This window comes from Aphis gossypii, chromosome 1, assembly GCF_020184175.1.
Source record: "Aphis gossypii isolate Hap1 chromosome 1, ASM2018417v2, whole genome shotgun sequence".
Taxonomy (NCBI): Eukaryota; Metazoa; Arthropoda; class Insecta; order Hemiptera; family Aphididae; genus Aphis; species Aphis gossypii.
The window spans coordinates 33217807-33237266 of NC_065530.1; the positions used below are offsets into that span (position 1 = coordinate 33217807).

At 27.0% G+C, this 19460-nt stretch overlaps 2 protein-coding genes across 3 annotated transcripts in view; both read left to right on the forward strand.

Annotated features, from left to right (window-relative positions):
- Positions 1-19460, forward strand: part of LOC114124167 (NADH dehydrogenase [ubiquinone] iron-sulfur protein 4, mitochondrial) — a 45582-nt gene that overhangs the window by 83 nt on the left and 26039 nt on the right. The gene's annotated exons all lie outside the window — the stretch shown is intronic.
- LOC126549673 (uncharacterized) lies at positions 275-19362 on the forward strand. Of its 2 annotated transcripts, XM_050199628.1 has the most exons (8): positions 275-442; positions 2593-2729; positions 2841-3105; positions 3638-3885; positions 3955-4098; positions 15984-16071; positions 16162-16253; positions 16789-19362. In XM_050199628.1, the coding sequence occupies exons 1-8, from the start codon at positions 433-435 to the stop codon at positions 18493-18495; spliced, it is 2691 nt and encodes an 896-aa protein (XP_050055585.1). In that variant the 5' UTR covers positions 275-432; the 3' UTR covers positions 18496-19362. The 2 variants fall into 2 exon arrangements, with proteins under 2 accessions (XP_050055585.1, XP_050055592.1); XM_050199635.1 differs by lacking the exons at positions 275-442; positions 2593-2729; positions 2841-3105; positions 3638-3885; positions 3955-4098 and adding an exon at positions 13986-15209.

Consider the following 19460-nt stretch of genomic DNA (forward strand, 5'->3'; position numbering starts at 1 on the left):
TAACATAATATTATGTATGATAGAAAAATCGTGAAAATTTTTTTGTGTCTTTACTGAGTACTGGATTTAAAGAATATCGAAAATACACGCGGTAAACGTAAAAAGAAGCGAGGATTCGAGCAGTGGTTCGAGTCGAACGTTGCAATCGGGGCCACCTCAGAGCAGAGCATAGCGAAACACATGTGGCGTTGCCCGTGTGTTATTTTCCCGACTTGGGAGGCGCGGGCCGCGGTGTATTTCCGTATGACGGTCGCAGCGCCACAGGCACACAGCGGTCCGGCAGTCGAATCGAAATTCGAATCAGTCGATTATAATCTGTCGTCCTAGTCTGTGGTCGTGTCTAGTCCGCAGGTAGCCGTTCAGCCGTCGTCGATCCGCCTGAGTTTTCGTCAGCGAAAATCCTAAAGAAAACAGCGCAACACGACATCAATAATGGCCACCGGTAAGCGATATACGTCACGCTCGTCTATTGAAAAAATGGTTACGGCGTTCGCGTTTTGAATACTGTACACACGTCACTCACAGTTGAGAAAATAATGTGGAATACCGTCACATACGGTCGCGTAACATATTGTTCGTGTATAGGTTCCTATACTTTTCAGTTTGGAGACCGTGAGAACAACGGTTTTGTTAACATTGTGGTGCTGAACGTCTAGCCAGATAAGCGCCCGGGAGGGGGGGCGAGCTGGGGCATTTGCCCCTCCTTGCAGGCTTTTCAAAAATATGTTTTAAATTGAATGTTTTAAGATAAATTACTATATTTATTATACTACAAATCCTAACATTGCCCCCTCCTAGAAAAATTTCTGCCGGCACCAATGCGTCTAGGCCTTAATTCAATCATAATAATAATGTACTACCCAATGCAGATGACATTACACTCGTTGGTGATTAATCCGTACGAGAGACTGGTCTATTTTTGTTGTGCCTAGTGCCTACGTACCTACTCGGGTCTCGGATATATGTGATTTATTAATAATATTATATACCTAATGGCTAATAATATAAAATATTGTAGTTTTAGCCTATCGCTCGAGACTATTTAATAAACATATTTTTATTACGTACATTATTCATAATGCATTTCCTAAATAGTTGCTTAGGTACGTTTATTTATGTCCGTAGTACGAAAGGAATTTATTCAATTTTTATCGCTCGAGGCTCGTAGGTTGTATTGGTAGAAAACGGTATAATCGCATTATTAACAATACCTAATAATTATAAATTATAATTATTTTATCACATAACTAAGTACTAGTTATAATTTATAACATAAATATAAGCGTTATTTTAAATATTAGAAAACGTTGATAGTATAGATACCATATTATTATAATTAATTATGTATATAGGTAACAAATTATTTTTTCCACAGGATTCATTACCTACATAGAATTATAGAATATGGTTTATTTTACTTATAACTTACTATAATACAATTTACATTAAATTCTTCAAAAATGTCTTAAACAGGTAATGTCAAATGTGTAACTTCTATAAAATATTTGGATGTTTCCGTTTTGGTTCATAGTTTTATATCAGCCCACTGGCCACTCTGTGTTAAAGATGATATCCCGTGGGCCCTATAGAGCTGATGCTGACATAACTTTTTAATTTTTATACTGTATAGTTTTTTTTTTTTTTTATATAGTCTGTCATAATATGCTTATTATTATGGTACTGGTTATTTTCATAATAGGTGTATTGAGGATTTTTTTTGTACATACCTAGTCTATTTAGTTTAAATAGCCCAAAGTATATTATTGAGCCTAATAAATTTTCATTTCTTTCTTCATACAAAAGAAAACAAATTTAAATGTAGCTAATTTATCTCTGTACTATTTTATGAATGTAGATCATAATTCAAGGTTTTAAAACTTAATATTTTTAAAGAATATCATAATTTAAAATATTTGAAACCATGTATTTAAGCTACCAGTTAATATAAGTATTAGCTATTAAAAATTTAGTAAGGCATGATAAAATATATCTTTTTTTTAAATAGATGAACAGTACAGCGGTTCCCAACTCATAGGCAGCATGTTACTGGGCCGTGAACCATATAATATTATATGCATATGAATTTAAGTGTGCTATTAGTGTGCCTCCTAGATTTTTTTTACAAAATTAGCGGTCCGCACAACAAAAGGTTTGAAAGGTTACATGGAAATAAATTATTAGTACGAATAAAAATACAAAATTAGTCATTTAGACAGGTTTGCATGTAGTATAAATACACAGTGGTTTTATCCATACATAAAACACTATTTATTCCATAAAACTAATATTATTTTTATATATTATATTATAATAATATGCACATTGTTCATAGAAAAGAATAATTTTATATTAAAACATTTATGTTAAAATGTATAAATATTAAAAAAAACTACCAACATTTTACTATTTTTTTTTTTTTTTTACTAGTGACAAACAATATCTCAACCTATATTTTTACTATACCTACAATGGGTTTTTGTCTAAAATACGTAATAAATGATATAATAAATTAGTACTTTAATAGGTATACCTTTTATAATGATATAAATTAATTTATTAGAATTAATTGTTCATTTTTGTTTTATGTTATAGAAATAACAACAGTTGATAGACAAGATTATAAATTCAACCCTTTGAATTTTGGTTCCTTACATTTTACCGTCAAAGCATCAAACGATGCTCATATTGCATTAACTGCTACTGCAGAAAACAAGCTGCCGAAATATGAGGTATCTATATTTGTTTTATATTTACAATTTTAACTTTGCCAAGTTAGTTTTTTTTTTTAATTTAATTTTTTTTAAATATAAAGTACATATTATTGCTTGTGTTTTAATCAGATATTCCTCGGAGGTTGGGGTAATACCAAATCTTCTATACGTAAAAACAATGAAGAACCAGACAAGGTTATTGTTTATACTCCAAAACTATTAAATGGTGGTGAAGCCAGAGGATTTTGGATCAAATGGGGTGGTGGTTTTATTGGTGTAGGAAAACAAGGAGAAGAAAAACCATTTATGTCATGGCAAGATGATGAATCTCTAAATGTGTTGTTTTATGGTGTTCGTAGTGGATGGGGAGCTACAGGTGTATGGACTATTGAAGGTTTGTTTATATATCATCAAATAACATTAATCAATTTTAATTAAATATAGTAATAACAATAACAGTGTAAAAAAAAAAAAATGTATTATCAAGAAAAAAATGTACTTATTAACGAATTTTAAAAAATATCATAAATTTAAGTATATAATCTTAGTTTTTAGGAGTGGTGTTGGACCGTTTAGAGTACTCATAATATCTATAATATTATTTTTTTTATTTTTTGGTCGTTTAAGTATTTAACTTCACATAATTTGGTTTTAAATTTTGTTTTTAAAATTGAATTCGTATAGATAGCAGATGTTCAATTTAAAAGCCAAGTAGTTGCTACCCCAAAACCAAAACCTTTAAAAGGAAAAGGTTAGGAATGCCCCCATGTATACTTAATTGTGATTAGTACATTTTTAATTATATTTGTAACATAATTATGTTATATATATGTTATTATATATGTGTGTGTAATGTGTATAATATTATATTTATAAATATTGATTTATTAAATGTAATATTAAACATTAAATTTTATTTTTTTTAGCTCCACCTGCAGCTTCACCTGGTTGGAACCTTGATGGACCATCCTCTGGTCCAGTTCAATGGATTCATGCTAGTAATGGGCAAATACCACCAAATGCTTTACCGGGTGGTTTTGATGCTACTAATGAACAACTATATGTAGCCAGAGCAGAACATAATGGAGCTCTGATTCCTGGTAAACTTGTTCCCTCACATGGTGTTGTCTATATACCTTGGGGTGGTGTTGAAAATCCCAAAGAAAACTATGAAGTTAGAAAACATTATACATTTTCAATCAACATACATTTTAGATATTATTTTATATTTTATTTGATTTAGGTACTTTGCAACTGTAATGGTACATGGGTAAAAGCCAATAATGGAGAAATCCCAGTAGGAGCATTATCTTCAGGTCATTCTGAAGATGGTGAACCATTGTTTGTTGGACGTGGTGAACATAATGGTTCTTTAACTGTTGGCAAGGTAAATATAAAATATTTTTTGATAACATTTAATTAATTCATATTAGCTAAACTATGTAAGATAAATTGATAAGCAGGGTTTGAATTTTTTTACATTATAAAATATACTAAAAAAAATGTATAAATAAATATTCCAAAACTGTACTTAAAAATTCCATAATATTTTATTTTAAATATTTAATCTTCACAAAAAAAGTAAAAAATAAAAACAAAAACAATAACCATTTAATGAATCATCAAAATTTTTTTTTTACTTAATGCTATACATTTTAGCGCAGTGATAATTTTATAATTGTTATTACTAAAGATAATTTATTTGTCTTATTTTAGTTATTTACTGTAATTCTAAAGAATTTTTAAAAAAATTATCTTTATCCTTGGCAACAGAGATCCTCATTGGACCATCCCTTGTCCTTTGGTACACAAAATAGGTCATACTTGTTGAGCCACATTGTTACAACTATGTATAAGTTCCCACGAGACTAAATAATGTAAATTGTTCCTTTCATTGGTGATTTAAGATATTTAGATTGTAAGGGTTATCTGTGTGCAACAACTGGACCGTTATTTATTTTATTGAATAAATAAGCAATTTACAATCGAAATATGTGAGCATATCATTACATATTTGTAACAATAATTTATTATAATATTACAGAGTAAGTTTTTATTAATTTTTTTCACATACATGTTAATTATAGTTTTAAATTTAGAAAAATTGGACTAAAAATGCATTATAAATGTACAAAATTGAAATAACAAGTCAACGTTTGCATTACATTTTTATATTTAACTAGAAATTTGTACCAAACTTAACCTAGTTAATAAATACAGAAGAACAAAAAAAGCTCAACAACATCCATTATTTGTTTTTGATGTTTATAATTACAATATTTACACTTTTTAGTGATTATGTTTATGTGTATTTTTTCATAATATATAGATTATAGATTGGTTATTTAAAAAATTTAATTCACCTAATAGGTAAGTTAAATATTATATTATTTTTTCATATCTGTGAACTAATTTTAAAATGTTATAATAATTAATGATTTTGCCACAGAATAGGTGAAATTTCATCTATTCTATGATTTTACTACTATATATCAATACATGGCACAGTAGGTATATAAATAATATTTTATTATTTAAATCATTAATAATCATATAATTTATTTAAATATGTATAATAATTTATCAAATGTTTAGTATCATGTGTGTCAATGATCTGGATTCATTTTGTGTACAACTAAATGTAATTTTAATTTAATAAAATTTATTAAAAGTTATGACGAATAATAAATTAATAATACCTAATTAATTAGTAATTACTAACAAAGTATATATTTTATTACTAGTATAATAATATGAAAAATAATAACATCATATAAACATATAAGTGGAGAATGTATTTAATTACTTATTTTTGTATATAAAAAAAGGTTGTCAAGTGGGCATTGCTTTGTTGTACAATAAGTATCTAGTGGATAGTAGATCTCTGTTATGGGTATGTTAAATTTAAATTAAATGGTCCTGAGGAAATACTATCTGTTTACTTATTTCTATATAACTATTCAATTTAATCTATTATAATATAGTCTACCAAGAACACCTATTATTTTTCGATAGACATTCCAATTTTATAATAAGTTAAATGAATGTGTCCCAAATAGAATAATTTACCCATTAATTATTAACATTTTTGTACAGTATTCATAGACACAACTAAGGTCAATTTTTTTTTTTTTGGGGGGGGGGCTAGATCAAATACAATGTGTGTATATTTTGTTTATGGAATGTGTAACATTGATAATATCTGAAATAATAATAATATTTGAAGGGACTAAGATCCCCCAAGCCCCTACCTAATTGGCCTATGACAGTATTGTACACAATATATTTTAGATTCTGAACGAAGTGATGAATGTATTGATTTTACAATGATGTGTGTTTTTTTTTTTTTTTTTTTTTTTTTTGTGTCTGTGTACAGCATAACTAGTCGAAATAATGCTCCAATTTCAAACTATGGGGGTGGTTTCCGATGTAAAAGTGAATATCCTTGGTGCATTATAGAGGTAAAAAGTTAACATTTTCCAACAGTTTTCAAAAAAATCGAGAAAAACAAAAAAAAAATGACGGAAAAACGGCAATTTTTACGCAAAACCAGTTTTCGACCAAATCGATTTTTTTTTATGGTTGTAATTCAAAAACTAATCACTGAAAATACTTGAAATTTTCACCAAATGTTAATGTCAGTGGTATCTGTATATAGTTAAAATTTTCAAAAAATTTTGACTTTTTTTGAGTTATTTATAGACCACTGAAATTTTCGATTTTTTTGAGAAATTTTTTTTAAAGTGTCGATAAAAAATTTTTGGATGACCAAAAAGTTTTAAAAATTTAATACAAGGTTCCTTATTAGTTGTTTTTAATGTAGCTAAAAAAAATTAAAAATCGTTAGTCACAATTTTTTTTTATAAGCGTTTTTAGTTCAAATTTTTACGAAATCTGTCGAAAACGCGAAAATTTGCAAGTAATTTTGAAGTTGAAAAATCATAAAATTTTTTTCTTTTATAACTAAGTTTTGAAAATTTGGTACAAGGTTCTCCATAAATTTTTCTTCAAATATCTGTAAAAAAAATTCTACCGGATTCAGACAAAAAATTTTTATGAGTGTTTGAAATTTAAATTTTTACAAAACCGCGTTAAATAACAGTTTAGCCTCAAACGATTTTTGATATTTGTTATTATTCAAAAAGTATAAGTCGTAGATACTTGAAAATTTTAACAGTTATTAAGATTAGCGTTTTCTTTACGTGATTTAATTTTCAAAATATTTTGACTTTTTTTGAGCTATTTATAGACAACTGAAATTTTCAATTTTTCTGAAAATTGTTTTTTTATGTGTCGGTAAAATCTTTTTGGCCCTATCAAAATACTTGAAAATTTAATGCAAAGTTCCTCATAAGTTATTATTATAGTTATTAAAAAATTATAAGAATACATAGGCACAATTTTTTTTTATTAGCATTTGAAGTTCAAATATTGACAAAAATTCGTCAAAACTATGAATACTTGCAAATTATTTTGTAGGTATATTTCATAAAATTTTTTGTATAAGTAGCTAAGAGTTGAAAATTTAATACAAGGTTTTTCATATGTTTAGCTTACAATTATTATAAAAGAATTTAAATTTTGTTGTATTCAGGCCATTAAAACATAAACCACCTTTTTCACCAACCACTAGAAATTATATCCTAGGCTGACAAATCATCTTCGTTCAGAATCGTTTTTCGTATACAATGATAACTATCATTGGATTCAAATTTAACACTCCTATAATATATAATAATGATCCATACGGCACCTAATGTACAGCAGAGCGGTACTCACTTGCCCGCTTTTTTTTTTTTAATATACTTATTACTTAAATGTATGTTTATAGTATAAATTTATCAGAAAAATCTATTAATTTAGAAAGAAATTAAATATAGCCTTAATACCTAATCGTTGATTAATCGCTTATCTGTTTCATATCTTTGCAATATCTTTGAATAAACTGTGATTTTAGTAGGTAATCTAGTACATTAACCATTTAAAAGATGGTTTAAAAATGGACACAGTTTCTGGTGAAAAAAAAAAGGACAGTTGGGAACTCATTAATTAATTGTTGATTCTTATTTAATACTACTGAAACATTATCTTCATATATTTTTTAATAAGTATACATAAATAATGAATATAAAATATATTTCTTTTGATTTAAAGAATCATTCATTACTTAAATTTAAATTGGAGCATATAAAAAAAAAAATAGTGTATTGTAAAACAATGGTAGGGATTTTTTTAGTCAATAGTTATACATCAAAACTGAAAGAAATTCACATTTTTAGTTGTATCTGTTGATAAATTAAATTATATAGATAAACAATAAAGTTTTTATTATACAACTGGGCAAAATCAAGGTTACTTTATTGGAAAGCAAATTATTAACTTAATCACAATTTTTAAATTATTTATAATATTTAGCTATCTACTTATGATGATTATTAATATGTTAACTATTTTATTTTATATCAATACGTTTAAAAGAATATTTTGAAAATAACTATTTTACTTAGTTTTGGCAGTCTATAATATAATATAATATTGTATTTTATTTTTTCAATTTTCAAATCTACTTATCAGTGCTATATATTATAATAAAAAAATGAAATTACAGTTTTGGATTTAAACTTTTTTTGATGTCTACTTAATTTAGAAATAAATGTATTAGTCTTACAACTAGTAACAGTTTTTTTCTATGAACACCTAAATTAAGATTACCTACTTAAAAGGCTTCCATAAAACAGATTAGTCACTAATTAAAGTTACATGTACACAAACTGACATCATCAAAAGAAAACAAAGTTAATTAATATGCTGCAAAACAATCTATAAATTTATTTTGAATCAAGACATGTATTTTGAAGAGATATTTTTCAACTAGTTTCCTTCAACGAAGTATTGGTATAACTAAGTTATGCTTAATATCATCTTTAGAATGTGGTGTTAAATTTTAACTTTAAATTGTAATGATATGAATTTATAATCAATCTGTATTAAGATATGAGAAGTGAGACCAGTACTTAGACATCTGGGTCTTCTAGAGTGTACCCTATTTCAATTGTAATTAAAATGTTTGTAATATTATTTTGAATAAATATATATTTAATGTTCCTAGTTCAAACTTTGTATTTTGTTTTGAAATAAACAATGACTCAATTTGTTTCTAATTTAACATGGCTGGTCATTAATCCTGCATATAACCAATAATAGATGTGGATTATCCATAAAATACATCACTTTCCACAATATCCATTCTTAATACTATTTAAAATTGGATAAAATAAAATGTTATTGTTTGTTTGTAAATTGTACTATATTATTATATTATTAAATAAATACATATAAAAAGATTTTAACATAAACTGTTGCAATTGTCGGCCATTATAAAACTGTATTTTGAATAAATGCTTACTATCCCAAAAATGAATTTTTAATTTAATAAAAATTGTTTTTCTTTGAACATCATTATTTAATTCTGCGTATATTTTATATAATTCATAATTTTGTAAAAATTTTAAACACCAGGTCCTAATTATTACAGATACTGTATACCTATACTCTATAGTATAATATTTTGATAAGCAATAAATATAACCCTGGAACACTGATATTCAAATAAACTTTATAATAAACTTTAAACAGCATCATTTTTAAATTAATTTTATTTGTACATATTTCAAATTATTATTGTTTAAGTATTTTTATAAAATTGATGATTTATTGATACTTACGTAAGCTATTTGGATATATAGATAATTTAAATATTTAATATGATTTGGTTGTTGTTACAGGTTCAACCTAGTCACAGTGTTATATACAGTGTTGAGACTAGTTCTAGAGTTCTAGATAAATTATCTAGATAATTATTTAGTTATCTTTTATCTTATCTAGATAAATAGTTGCATTTTATCGAAATATTTATCTAAGATAAACAATTCATCCATCTAGATAAATTTATCTAGATAAATTCATCTCTATACAAAAAAATAAAATACACATTTTGATTGTCAATTTACTTTTATGATAATTAGCCAATACTTTTAAATTTGAATTGTCGAGTCATCTCAGTAAAAAAAAAAATTATGTTCATTACAATATTATTTATTATATAGGTATTATATTTTATTATTGATATTTTCGTTAGGGGCCCGGACACGGTGCTCAAATATACCTACAATGCATTGTTATCTTGTATTGGTGACTCGTAAACAGTAAATTAATGGAAAAATGATTACTTATAAGTTATAAGTTATTTTTAGTAAGAGTAAGAGCTATACGAGTATACCGCCTATTTAATTGTGTTTTCCTAGTTCCGACGAGTATTGTACGGATGCGGGTCAACTGCGTCAAACAACTGCAATGGGTCTTGAATTTTTAATTGGGTTTGGGTACGATTGGTATTTTATGTAATCGAAGCCATATTATTATAAATCTTTATACAATTATTATTTTATCAATTATCAGTAATAAACTAATAACTAATAAGTAAGCACTAAGCACCCAAGGTTTATAGATAATAGAGGTTGCCTCATTTACAAATTATGAAATTTTAGGAGTGGGAGTAACCACACAGTGACGTCAGCCGAAGTACAAAATGTCAAAATGTATATTTATTAAGTATTAACTATTAACGTTCAACTGCTGTATTCGGTCACTACTCACGTGTTTTCTATTGTTCATTACATTTCATTTTTTGTTCAATCCACGTTTAGTATTAAAAAATATTAAGACATGACAACAAAATCATTAAAACCCAAAGGTGGATCATGTTGTGCTGTAGCAACATGCATTAATTATGCTGGCAAGGTGAAGCGAGATGGAAATACTAATAATATATCGTTTTACAGGTAATAATTATAATAATATAAATAATTTAATACTAATTAAGTTAATTATAAATGTAAATTCAATCGTATGTATAAAATAAATATTATTTTGTTTGAGAATGAATCCTTTGTACCTACAGTTTTAATTTACAAGTTGCAATATTTTTAATTACTCAAATGAAATGACCAATAGATACGGCAATACCTCAAAAATTGTTTGCTCAGTTAGTATACTTTCAAACAAAAATATAGATTTTACTCTAATTTTTAGATTTCCAAAAGACCCAGAGCTACAAAATAAGTGGACTCTAAAGTGTAGAAGAGGAGATAGTATGAATCCTTGTTTATCATATATGTGTTCTGAACATTTTAGTGATGATGCATATGTTCGAGATCTTAAAGCCGAACTCTTAGGTAATTATATTTTTAATTAAATTACCTCATAATGACAATATTTTTATCAAATTGTTTTAATAATTTTAGCATACACTCCTAAATTTCGTAAATTAAAACCTGATGCATTGCCTACCCTAAATTTACCAGAAGATTATACCCACAGTAATGTAGCATCAACATCATCATCTAGTCGTAGAAGTAGAATGGAATTAAGAAAAAAAAAACAGGTGATTATAATTATATTATGTTATCATTAATTACTAATAAATATTTATATTATCTAAATATAATTTTATTATGGCTTAATTTTGTGTTAAAATAAATCATTTTAATTTTTCATAATTTAAATAAGTTGAATATATATTATATTTTTTTTTATCATAGTGTTTTTATGTGTTATAGGATCATGATGATTTAATAACTTCAGTTATGAATACTGATATGAATTGGCCTTCTGATGTATCTAGTTCCACAGTAATGATTGATGATGATTCCACACTTCCACCAAAACCCAATTATGAACAAATGTACAACGAACTACTTAAAATGTATGAAGTCTTACAAAATGAATCTAATATAAACTCTCATAAACATGAACAATCTAAAAAAGAACCTGTTATTGATTATCAAAAAATCAATCAATCTCTCAGATCCTCAAAACAACATTTACAGACAGCAAACTCACTTTTAACAAAAAATAAAAAAGAACTGACAAAAGAAATTAAATTGCTTTCTAAGAACAAAAGTCGTGCGGTTGATGTTGAAGCTAAAAAATATTTATCGGCAATATTTTCTAAAAATCAAATAGACTTGATAATGAAAAAGAAAAAGAAAGTTCACTGGACTACTGAAGACATTTCAAAAGCATTTACTTTGAGATACTTCAGTAAACGAGCCTATGTTTACGTTAAGGATGAATTGCACTATCCTTTGCCTGGTAAATTATATTTATTTTATTAACTTTGTTATTTCATTACAGAAATAATACTATAATTTAATTATACTTAAATATTTTAGGACTGTCTTCTCTCCAAAGATGGGCAAAAAATATAGACATGAGAAATGGTATTCTTGAGGATGTAATCAGAATGATGCAGCTTAATGGTAACACATTACAAGATTATGAAAAACTCACCATCTTAATGTTCGATGAAGTAAAAATATCCAGTACTATGGAATATGATGTACTCCGTGACGAAGTTGTTGGCCCCCATAGTCAAATGCAAGTGGTTATGGCTAGAGGGATCGCATCACAATGGAAACAACCTGTCTTTGTTGGTTTTGATCAGAAGATGACAAAATCTATTCTTTTCAGTATTATTGATAGACTGGATCAAATTGGGTTCAATGTTTTATGCTGCATAAGTGATTGTGGGGGTGGAAATGTTGGTTTATGGAAAGCATTGGATGTTACCTATGAAAACCCTGTATGCTCTACTCCAAACGGAAAAGAAATTGTATTTATTCCTGATGCCCCTCATATTTTGAAACTAATAAGAAATTGGTTATTAGACACTGGATTTCAATTTAATGAACAGCTGATCAACAAAAAACCATTAGAAAGTTTAATTAAACAAACATCAACAGAAATTAGTATTTGTCATAAGCTTAGTGAAGAGCATTTAACCTGTGAAGGACCTCAGCGTCAAAAAGTAAAATTAGCCTCACAATTATTGTCTCATACAACTGCAACAGCTCTTTTACATTACAAACCTATTGACGATACAAAGTTACTCAATGATACTGCTAATTTTATCGAACTAGTCAATAATTGGTTTGATTTGTGTAATGTTTCTCATTCAAATAACCATCGGACCCCTTTTACAGCTCCTTATGGATTATACTTGGATGAACAAAATTCACTATTAGATAAAATGTACAATACATTTTTGTTTATGAGATGCAATGGAAAATATAGTCTTCAAATTTTCCAAAAAGCAGTTCTCATGCACATAAATGGTTTGAAACTTCTTTTGAAAATTGTTCGCGATCATGGATTAAAGTATATTTTATCTAGTAAAGTTAATCAAGATGCACTAGAAAACCTATTTTCACAATTACGGACTAGGGGTGGGTTAAATGACCATCCATCTCCTTTGAATGCCTTATATAGACTTCGTATGATAATATTGGGAAAAACTCCCGGTGTAACTTCTAATCAAACGAATACCACTGATAGCAATAATGAAGAGTTTTTATTAGCCAAAACCATGAAGAAAATTGATTTGAAAATAAATTATGTTTCTGAAAATATTGATGACAGTGAAAATTCTACAGATACAAATAGTGATAATGAGTCAATAGTAAATAACTATAACAAAATTGAAATGGTTCAAGATGCAGTTGAATACTTGGCAGGATGGGTAGCTAAGACATTCAGACTCAGATTTCCTGAGCTTGGTTCAACAACAACAGAACAACATTTAAATGAAAGCTCCCATGGACATGATTATGGGATACTTCCATGGATAAATCACTTATCCTATGGTGGTTTAATAGTTCCCAGTGATGAATTTAAAAATAATATTTTTAGAATAGAAAGACTTTTTAATAAAATAACCAAAAATAAAATTCCTGAAGGACAAGGAGTAGTTAAAAATTTAACAAAAAAAATATTTAATAGAATGGAAATGCCTGAAAAGTATTATCCTGTTGTGCAGAAATATGTAAAACAAAGGATTCTCATACGAATGAAGTATTTAAACCACCACAGTAATTTACTCAACAAAAAAAGAAAAGCTAAAGTAAATCTACAACGACTTCAAAAACTTAGAAGACTTATGACATAATTTGTATATTATTATTATGTAATTATTAATTATTATAATTTTTGTATACATTATCCTATTTTATGTATTATTTTGTATATTAAAATAATTTGTGAAAATAATATAGTTTTAATTTTTGTAATTGATTTATCTGTAATGTACTTAGTACAATAGTACCTACTCTAAATATCAACAGAAAAATGATAACACACTACATATTTATATAGGAGTTTTAAAGAAAGTATTCATGTCTCATAGCAATATTTTTTCATAATTATACAATTCTACGTAAGTAATAACTATAATAATCAACCTTTTTAACTCAATTCAAATAGTTGAATTACAATTTTGGGTTAACAAAAAAATTTAGTACATGAGTAGCGAGTATAGATGCTTATAATTACATGTTACTACAACTAGATACAATTCGTAAAAATTAAAAAATAGTTAAATAATATTATTTTGATTGTTGTCTATTATTCGTGTAATTAAAACCTGTCCAAAAAAATAGCGAAAAATAACGAATTATATTACCCATAAAGCATAATATTTCTAAATAATAAAATAAATATTCAATAACAATTCATCGATATTAATAATAGCAGTAAATCAATAAGTATAATAAAAAAAAAATACCTAGCATAAAAATAAAGATATAAAGTATATGCTTTGACAGCATTTCTCAACGCGCCGCCTTGAATTTTGTACTTCGGGTGACGTCAGTAGATAAGGAATGGTGCGGGGTGATCGATTTATTTACATGACTATGAGGCAACCTCTATTATCTATAAACCTTGCTAAGCACCTTACATTTGAAACAGTGTATATTGTTTACTCGGAATTCTGCACATTTTGTCTTTTATTAAACTTATCCAGAACGACCACAACAGGTGGGTTCAAAAATCTATAAATAGTAATTTATTATTGTTGTTATTTACAAAATTGACTAGAGTGAATATAGCTTTAAGAGCGCGAACACACTGCCCGTCTCACCCGCAGTGGTTATAAATCGTCCTATTCGATAAATGTATAAACAAAGATATAAATAATAATATAACCGCAGTCTGTAGCGAGGGCAGTCATCATCCAAGATCCAACATTCAACAGACGAATCAGAAACTAGAAAGTGTCATTATTATTATTTCAAGTATTTATTTACACTGTCTGTTTATCGTGTGTTACAATTATGAAGCGATTTCTAACAAGTTCAGTGAATTATCCAAATAAGAAAAATGATAATCTATCAAGTTCGAATGCCACTGTTGTACCAAACAACGAAATTATTGACGATCCTACATCAGCTACAACGCCTACAACTACCGATATTATCAAGATTGATCAAAAGAAAAATACGACTGATGTTGATATGTTATTTTCAAACCACTATTTATTTGATGGACAATTTTATAGTTTTACAAGTTGATGAGAAAAGACTAACGGCTAAATGTCAAACATGTTCCAAAACCATACAGGGTCAAATCAATTCAACAGGGAATTTTTTAAGTCATATTAAGGTAAGTACCTACTACCTTACCTACCTATAATATGTTTTATTTATAAATGTATAATATTGTTGTAAGTAACTAGGTATTATTAATTATATTAAAAATATAAATATATTTGACATTTTTCAAACAACAAAATTAACTGATTTAATAAATAAATACCTAGGTACCTAGTTATCTATTTATTTAAGATTTTAATGTGTAATAAATAATAGGTATTTCTTAGATAGATACCTACTATATGTCTATATCTATGTTACACCCTAGATTATTACCCTTTTAAATGGGTGGGGGTGTGAGTCTTATTATGCAGATGGGTAAATATCTAACAGAAAAAACTTGACGGATAGATACTGAGTGTTTCATAATAAATTAGTAGTTACTAGTTAGTACTAGTAATAAAAAGTGTCTAATGATAACGTTGAGGTATAGTCGCATATGTTTAATTTAACGGTTCTGGGTGGGTGGGTATTTGGTAATTTTTTACTAGTTTGCCACCCTATTTTAAATTAAATTTGTTGCCACCATGTATACAGTAAACCTATAAATTATTTATCAAACAAATAAAAATATAATATTATAATACTCAATAGTAGGTACTTAATAAGTAATAAGTAATAATTAATAACTAATAGTCATTGCTAGAAACTGAACAAAACATGAAATAAAAGTTTATTCATTACTACTGAAGTAGGTACTGAATACTGATAGTAGTATCAGATATATTCAAATAATACTTAAGTCGTGTAATAAAATACCTGTTATACCTGTTGGCTGTTTTAGTATAAGCATTCATCAATATTGACAAAATTACAAAAGAGCAAAGAGAAAAAAAAATCAAACATTACCATATCAAATTCAACTGATTCAAGTGAGTAAATTAATCGTACCTATATCTTAATCATAATCTTTTATCTATATGTTAACCGCATGATAATTTACAACATATTAATATTTGTAGATGTAAGCGACATGTCATCATCAACATCATCTAATCGCCAGTCACAAATTCAACTACAATTGTGCCAGTTAAAGAAAATATCTAAAAATAAAGTGAGTTAATTAGTGTTGAATAACTAATAATAAATATTAATAAATGATTTAAAAACTTTATTTTATTAAAGTCAAAGACATAAGTATAACAATTTATAATGTTCAATTGATATACCTATTATTTAACATGAGTACTGTGTAGGTACATTATACATATAAGTAAAATATTAAATAGGTATTTTTTAATGTTGTATTAAACAACTTGTATATACTATGAACCTAATTAGTAATTATATAATAATAATTAATAGCTCAGTTATACAACAGTTACTTGCTATTAAAATAATAAAGTTCTTAGAAATAGTAATAGTAAATAGTAATTACAAAAGTAAATAAAACAATTTAAAGTATGAATTTTTTAAAATATTATTTTGTATAACTGAAAGTTATCAATTGAATAAGTTTACAAAGTTTGAAAGGTGTTTTTTCTTATACTACTGTTTTGAGAAATGAAGTTGTAACATTCAATTTATAAAATGTTGGTTTATGTTGATTGCTTATTTAGTTATATATATTAATTAATTTTTGGTTTTAGATTACTGACCTAGTCTTTGACTACATAGTACAAGAGATGAGACCACTTGCAACTTGCCAGAAACCATCCTTCAAAAGACTTATCATGGGCCTTGCTGGAATTACAGATTCTGCTTTACTTCCCAACACAAAAGTTATAAGTAAAGAATTACATTTAAGGTATAATTCCTATGTTACAATGTTGACGGACTTAATATCAAAACAAACCTATATATGCACAACAGCTGATATATGGTCGTGTAACAACAAAAGCTATCTAGGAATGACATGCCATTTTCTTGATGAGAATACTTTTATCAGGCACTCATACATACTAGGTTGCCGGCGAATAAAAGGTAGTCATACATATATAAATATAGCTCAAGTTTTTAGTACAATTACCCAAACATTTCAAATAAATAATTCTAAAATTTCACATACTGTAACTGACAATGCCACAAATTTTGGAAAAGCATTCAGAATTTTTTCCACCCCCACAATTGAAAATAATAATCAGGTTATTACTACTAATAGTAATTGGTTTAATGGTACTAGTGAATCATCAAGTAGCGAAAAAAGTGATACTGATGACGAGGTTGAAGATACGAGTGCTGAGGTTGAAGTTGTTGATGTAACAAAATTAATTTCCGATTTCACGGTGTCAAATTCAAACGATTTTGAAGATGACATAACTTTGCCAAACCATTTGACCTGCTCTGCTCATACATTAAGCTTAATCGCTACTACTGATGTGGCAAAAATTGGAGATAAGGCATATAATAATATTTCCAAGGCTATATTTGCAAAATTAAATTTATTTTGGAACCTCTTAAGTAGAAGCTCAGTTGCGTCGGATAAAGTATATGAGATATGCTGTTGTAAGTTCCCTGTACCAATTATAACTAGGTGGAACTCAATGTTCCATGCAGTCAGAAAAGTTGTGGCTAATAAGGAAAAATTGGGTGTTGCCTTTGATAACCTAAAATTAAAAAAAATCGAAACTTTGGAGTGGAGTTTTCTTGAGGAATATTGTTTTGTTATGGAGCCTCTAGCCACTTCACTTGATCTATTACAAGGTGAAAACACATGTTTTTTAGGGTATGTTGCACCCACTATAATTGCTTTAAGATTGAAATTAATTCAAGCAACGCATTTAGTTTATTGCAGGCCATTAGCATTTTCAATAGTTCTTAGTCTTGAAAAAAGATTCAATTATTTGTTTAATTTAGAGCTTTCTAAAAGCAAACCATTTATTTTATCTGCCATTAGTCTCCCTAAATTCAAACTTGGTTGGGTACCAGCGAGGCATTTAGAAATGTGCAAAAAATTATTTTTGTCAGAATGTAATTTATTAAATATAACTGAAAATAATTTTGATATGAGTAATGAATCTGATGATAGTGAATGTAGTGACAATGAGTTTTATGACATTCTTAGTGGAGATGGCTCTGTTCATGATGTTAGACCTTTAAAAAGTAATGCTAAAAGTACAAATCTAGCAAGTGTACAAGCGCTTTCTTATTTTGATACAAAAAAAAAAGATTTCAATATTTTAGATATGTTACCCATTGTTAAAAAAGTTTTCCTTAAATACAACACGACTCTACCATCATCCGCACCAGTTGAAAGATTGTTTAGTAGCGGTTCCCAAATATTGACTCCAAGAAGAAACCGTCTGACAGACAAAACATTTGAAATGCTGTTGTGTTGTAGATGTTTGAATAAATAATATATTAATGTAATAAAATATAGTATATTGATATTTGTTGTATCTTTAATGTTATAAATATTATATTTATAAATAATTCATATCACCTGTGTATAAATTATATTATTATTATGTCATGACTCATGAGCATAACATAAAATAAAATATTCTTTTATTTATTGTATAGTAATAGTATATTATACTTATTCAATGTACATAGTATGCATGGTATTAGTTAAATTTTAACTAATAACAATATTTTTTTATCTACTAATATAAAATACTAAAATATATATAGTAAAACTGTTGTGAAGGTTTATAATAATTAAAATTGACTGTGATGAGTCGTGTAAAATATGTAGTTTTTTTCTTGTTATTTATACTTAATTTTAAAAATGTTTTTTCAGTTATACTTTAGTTATTTATTAATAATAATGTCTACTACTAAATTAATTTACACATATAGCCGGTGTTTATATAATATTGGAGTACTAAGTAGTATCAAAGGTGTACTCTTTAAATGTTTTGGATTTCAATGTGTTAAAACAATTTATCTTTTTTTTTATCTAGATAAAAATGTATTTATCTTTTATCTTTATCTAGATATATTTTTGTCTTGTTATCTTTATCTTTATCTAGATAAAAAATTACTTATCTAATCCCAACACTGCAGTTATGTACCATTTGGTGGTGAAGAAGTACCTCTGAATGATTATGAAGTGTTGGTAGTTTAAAGCTATCGGTATTAACCAAAGATGAAAGAAGTATTACACATTTTAAAAATGGCATGTTGAATTTATCGGAACTTAAGAATTTTTTTTAACGCTTTATTTATACTTACATTATTTATAATTTTTTGAAAACATTAAATCTATCACGGCATTAACATTATGTCTTAATTATTTTTATTTCATACTATCATTGAATAAAATAATAATATTATACTGATTGATTATTTGAAAAGCAAACCAGATGTGGTACCTTCT

Coding starts and splice junctions, on each gene's coding strand:
- LOC126549673 (XM_050199628.1), top strand. Junction 3,886..3,954: donor ATCCCAAAGAAAACTATGAA/GTTAGAAAACAT, acceptor TATTTGATTTAG/GTACTTTGCAACTGTAATGG. Junction 16,072..16,161: donor ATCAAATTCAACTGATTCAA/GTGAGTAAATTA, acceptor TAATATTTGTAG/ATGTAAGCGACATGTCATCA.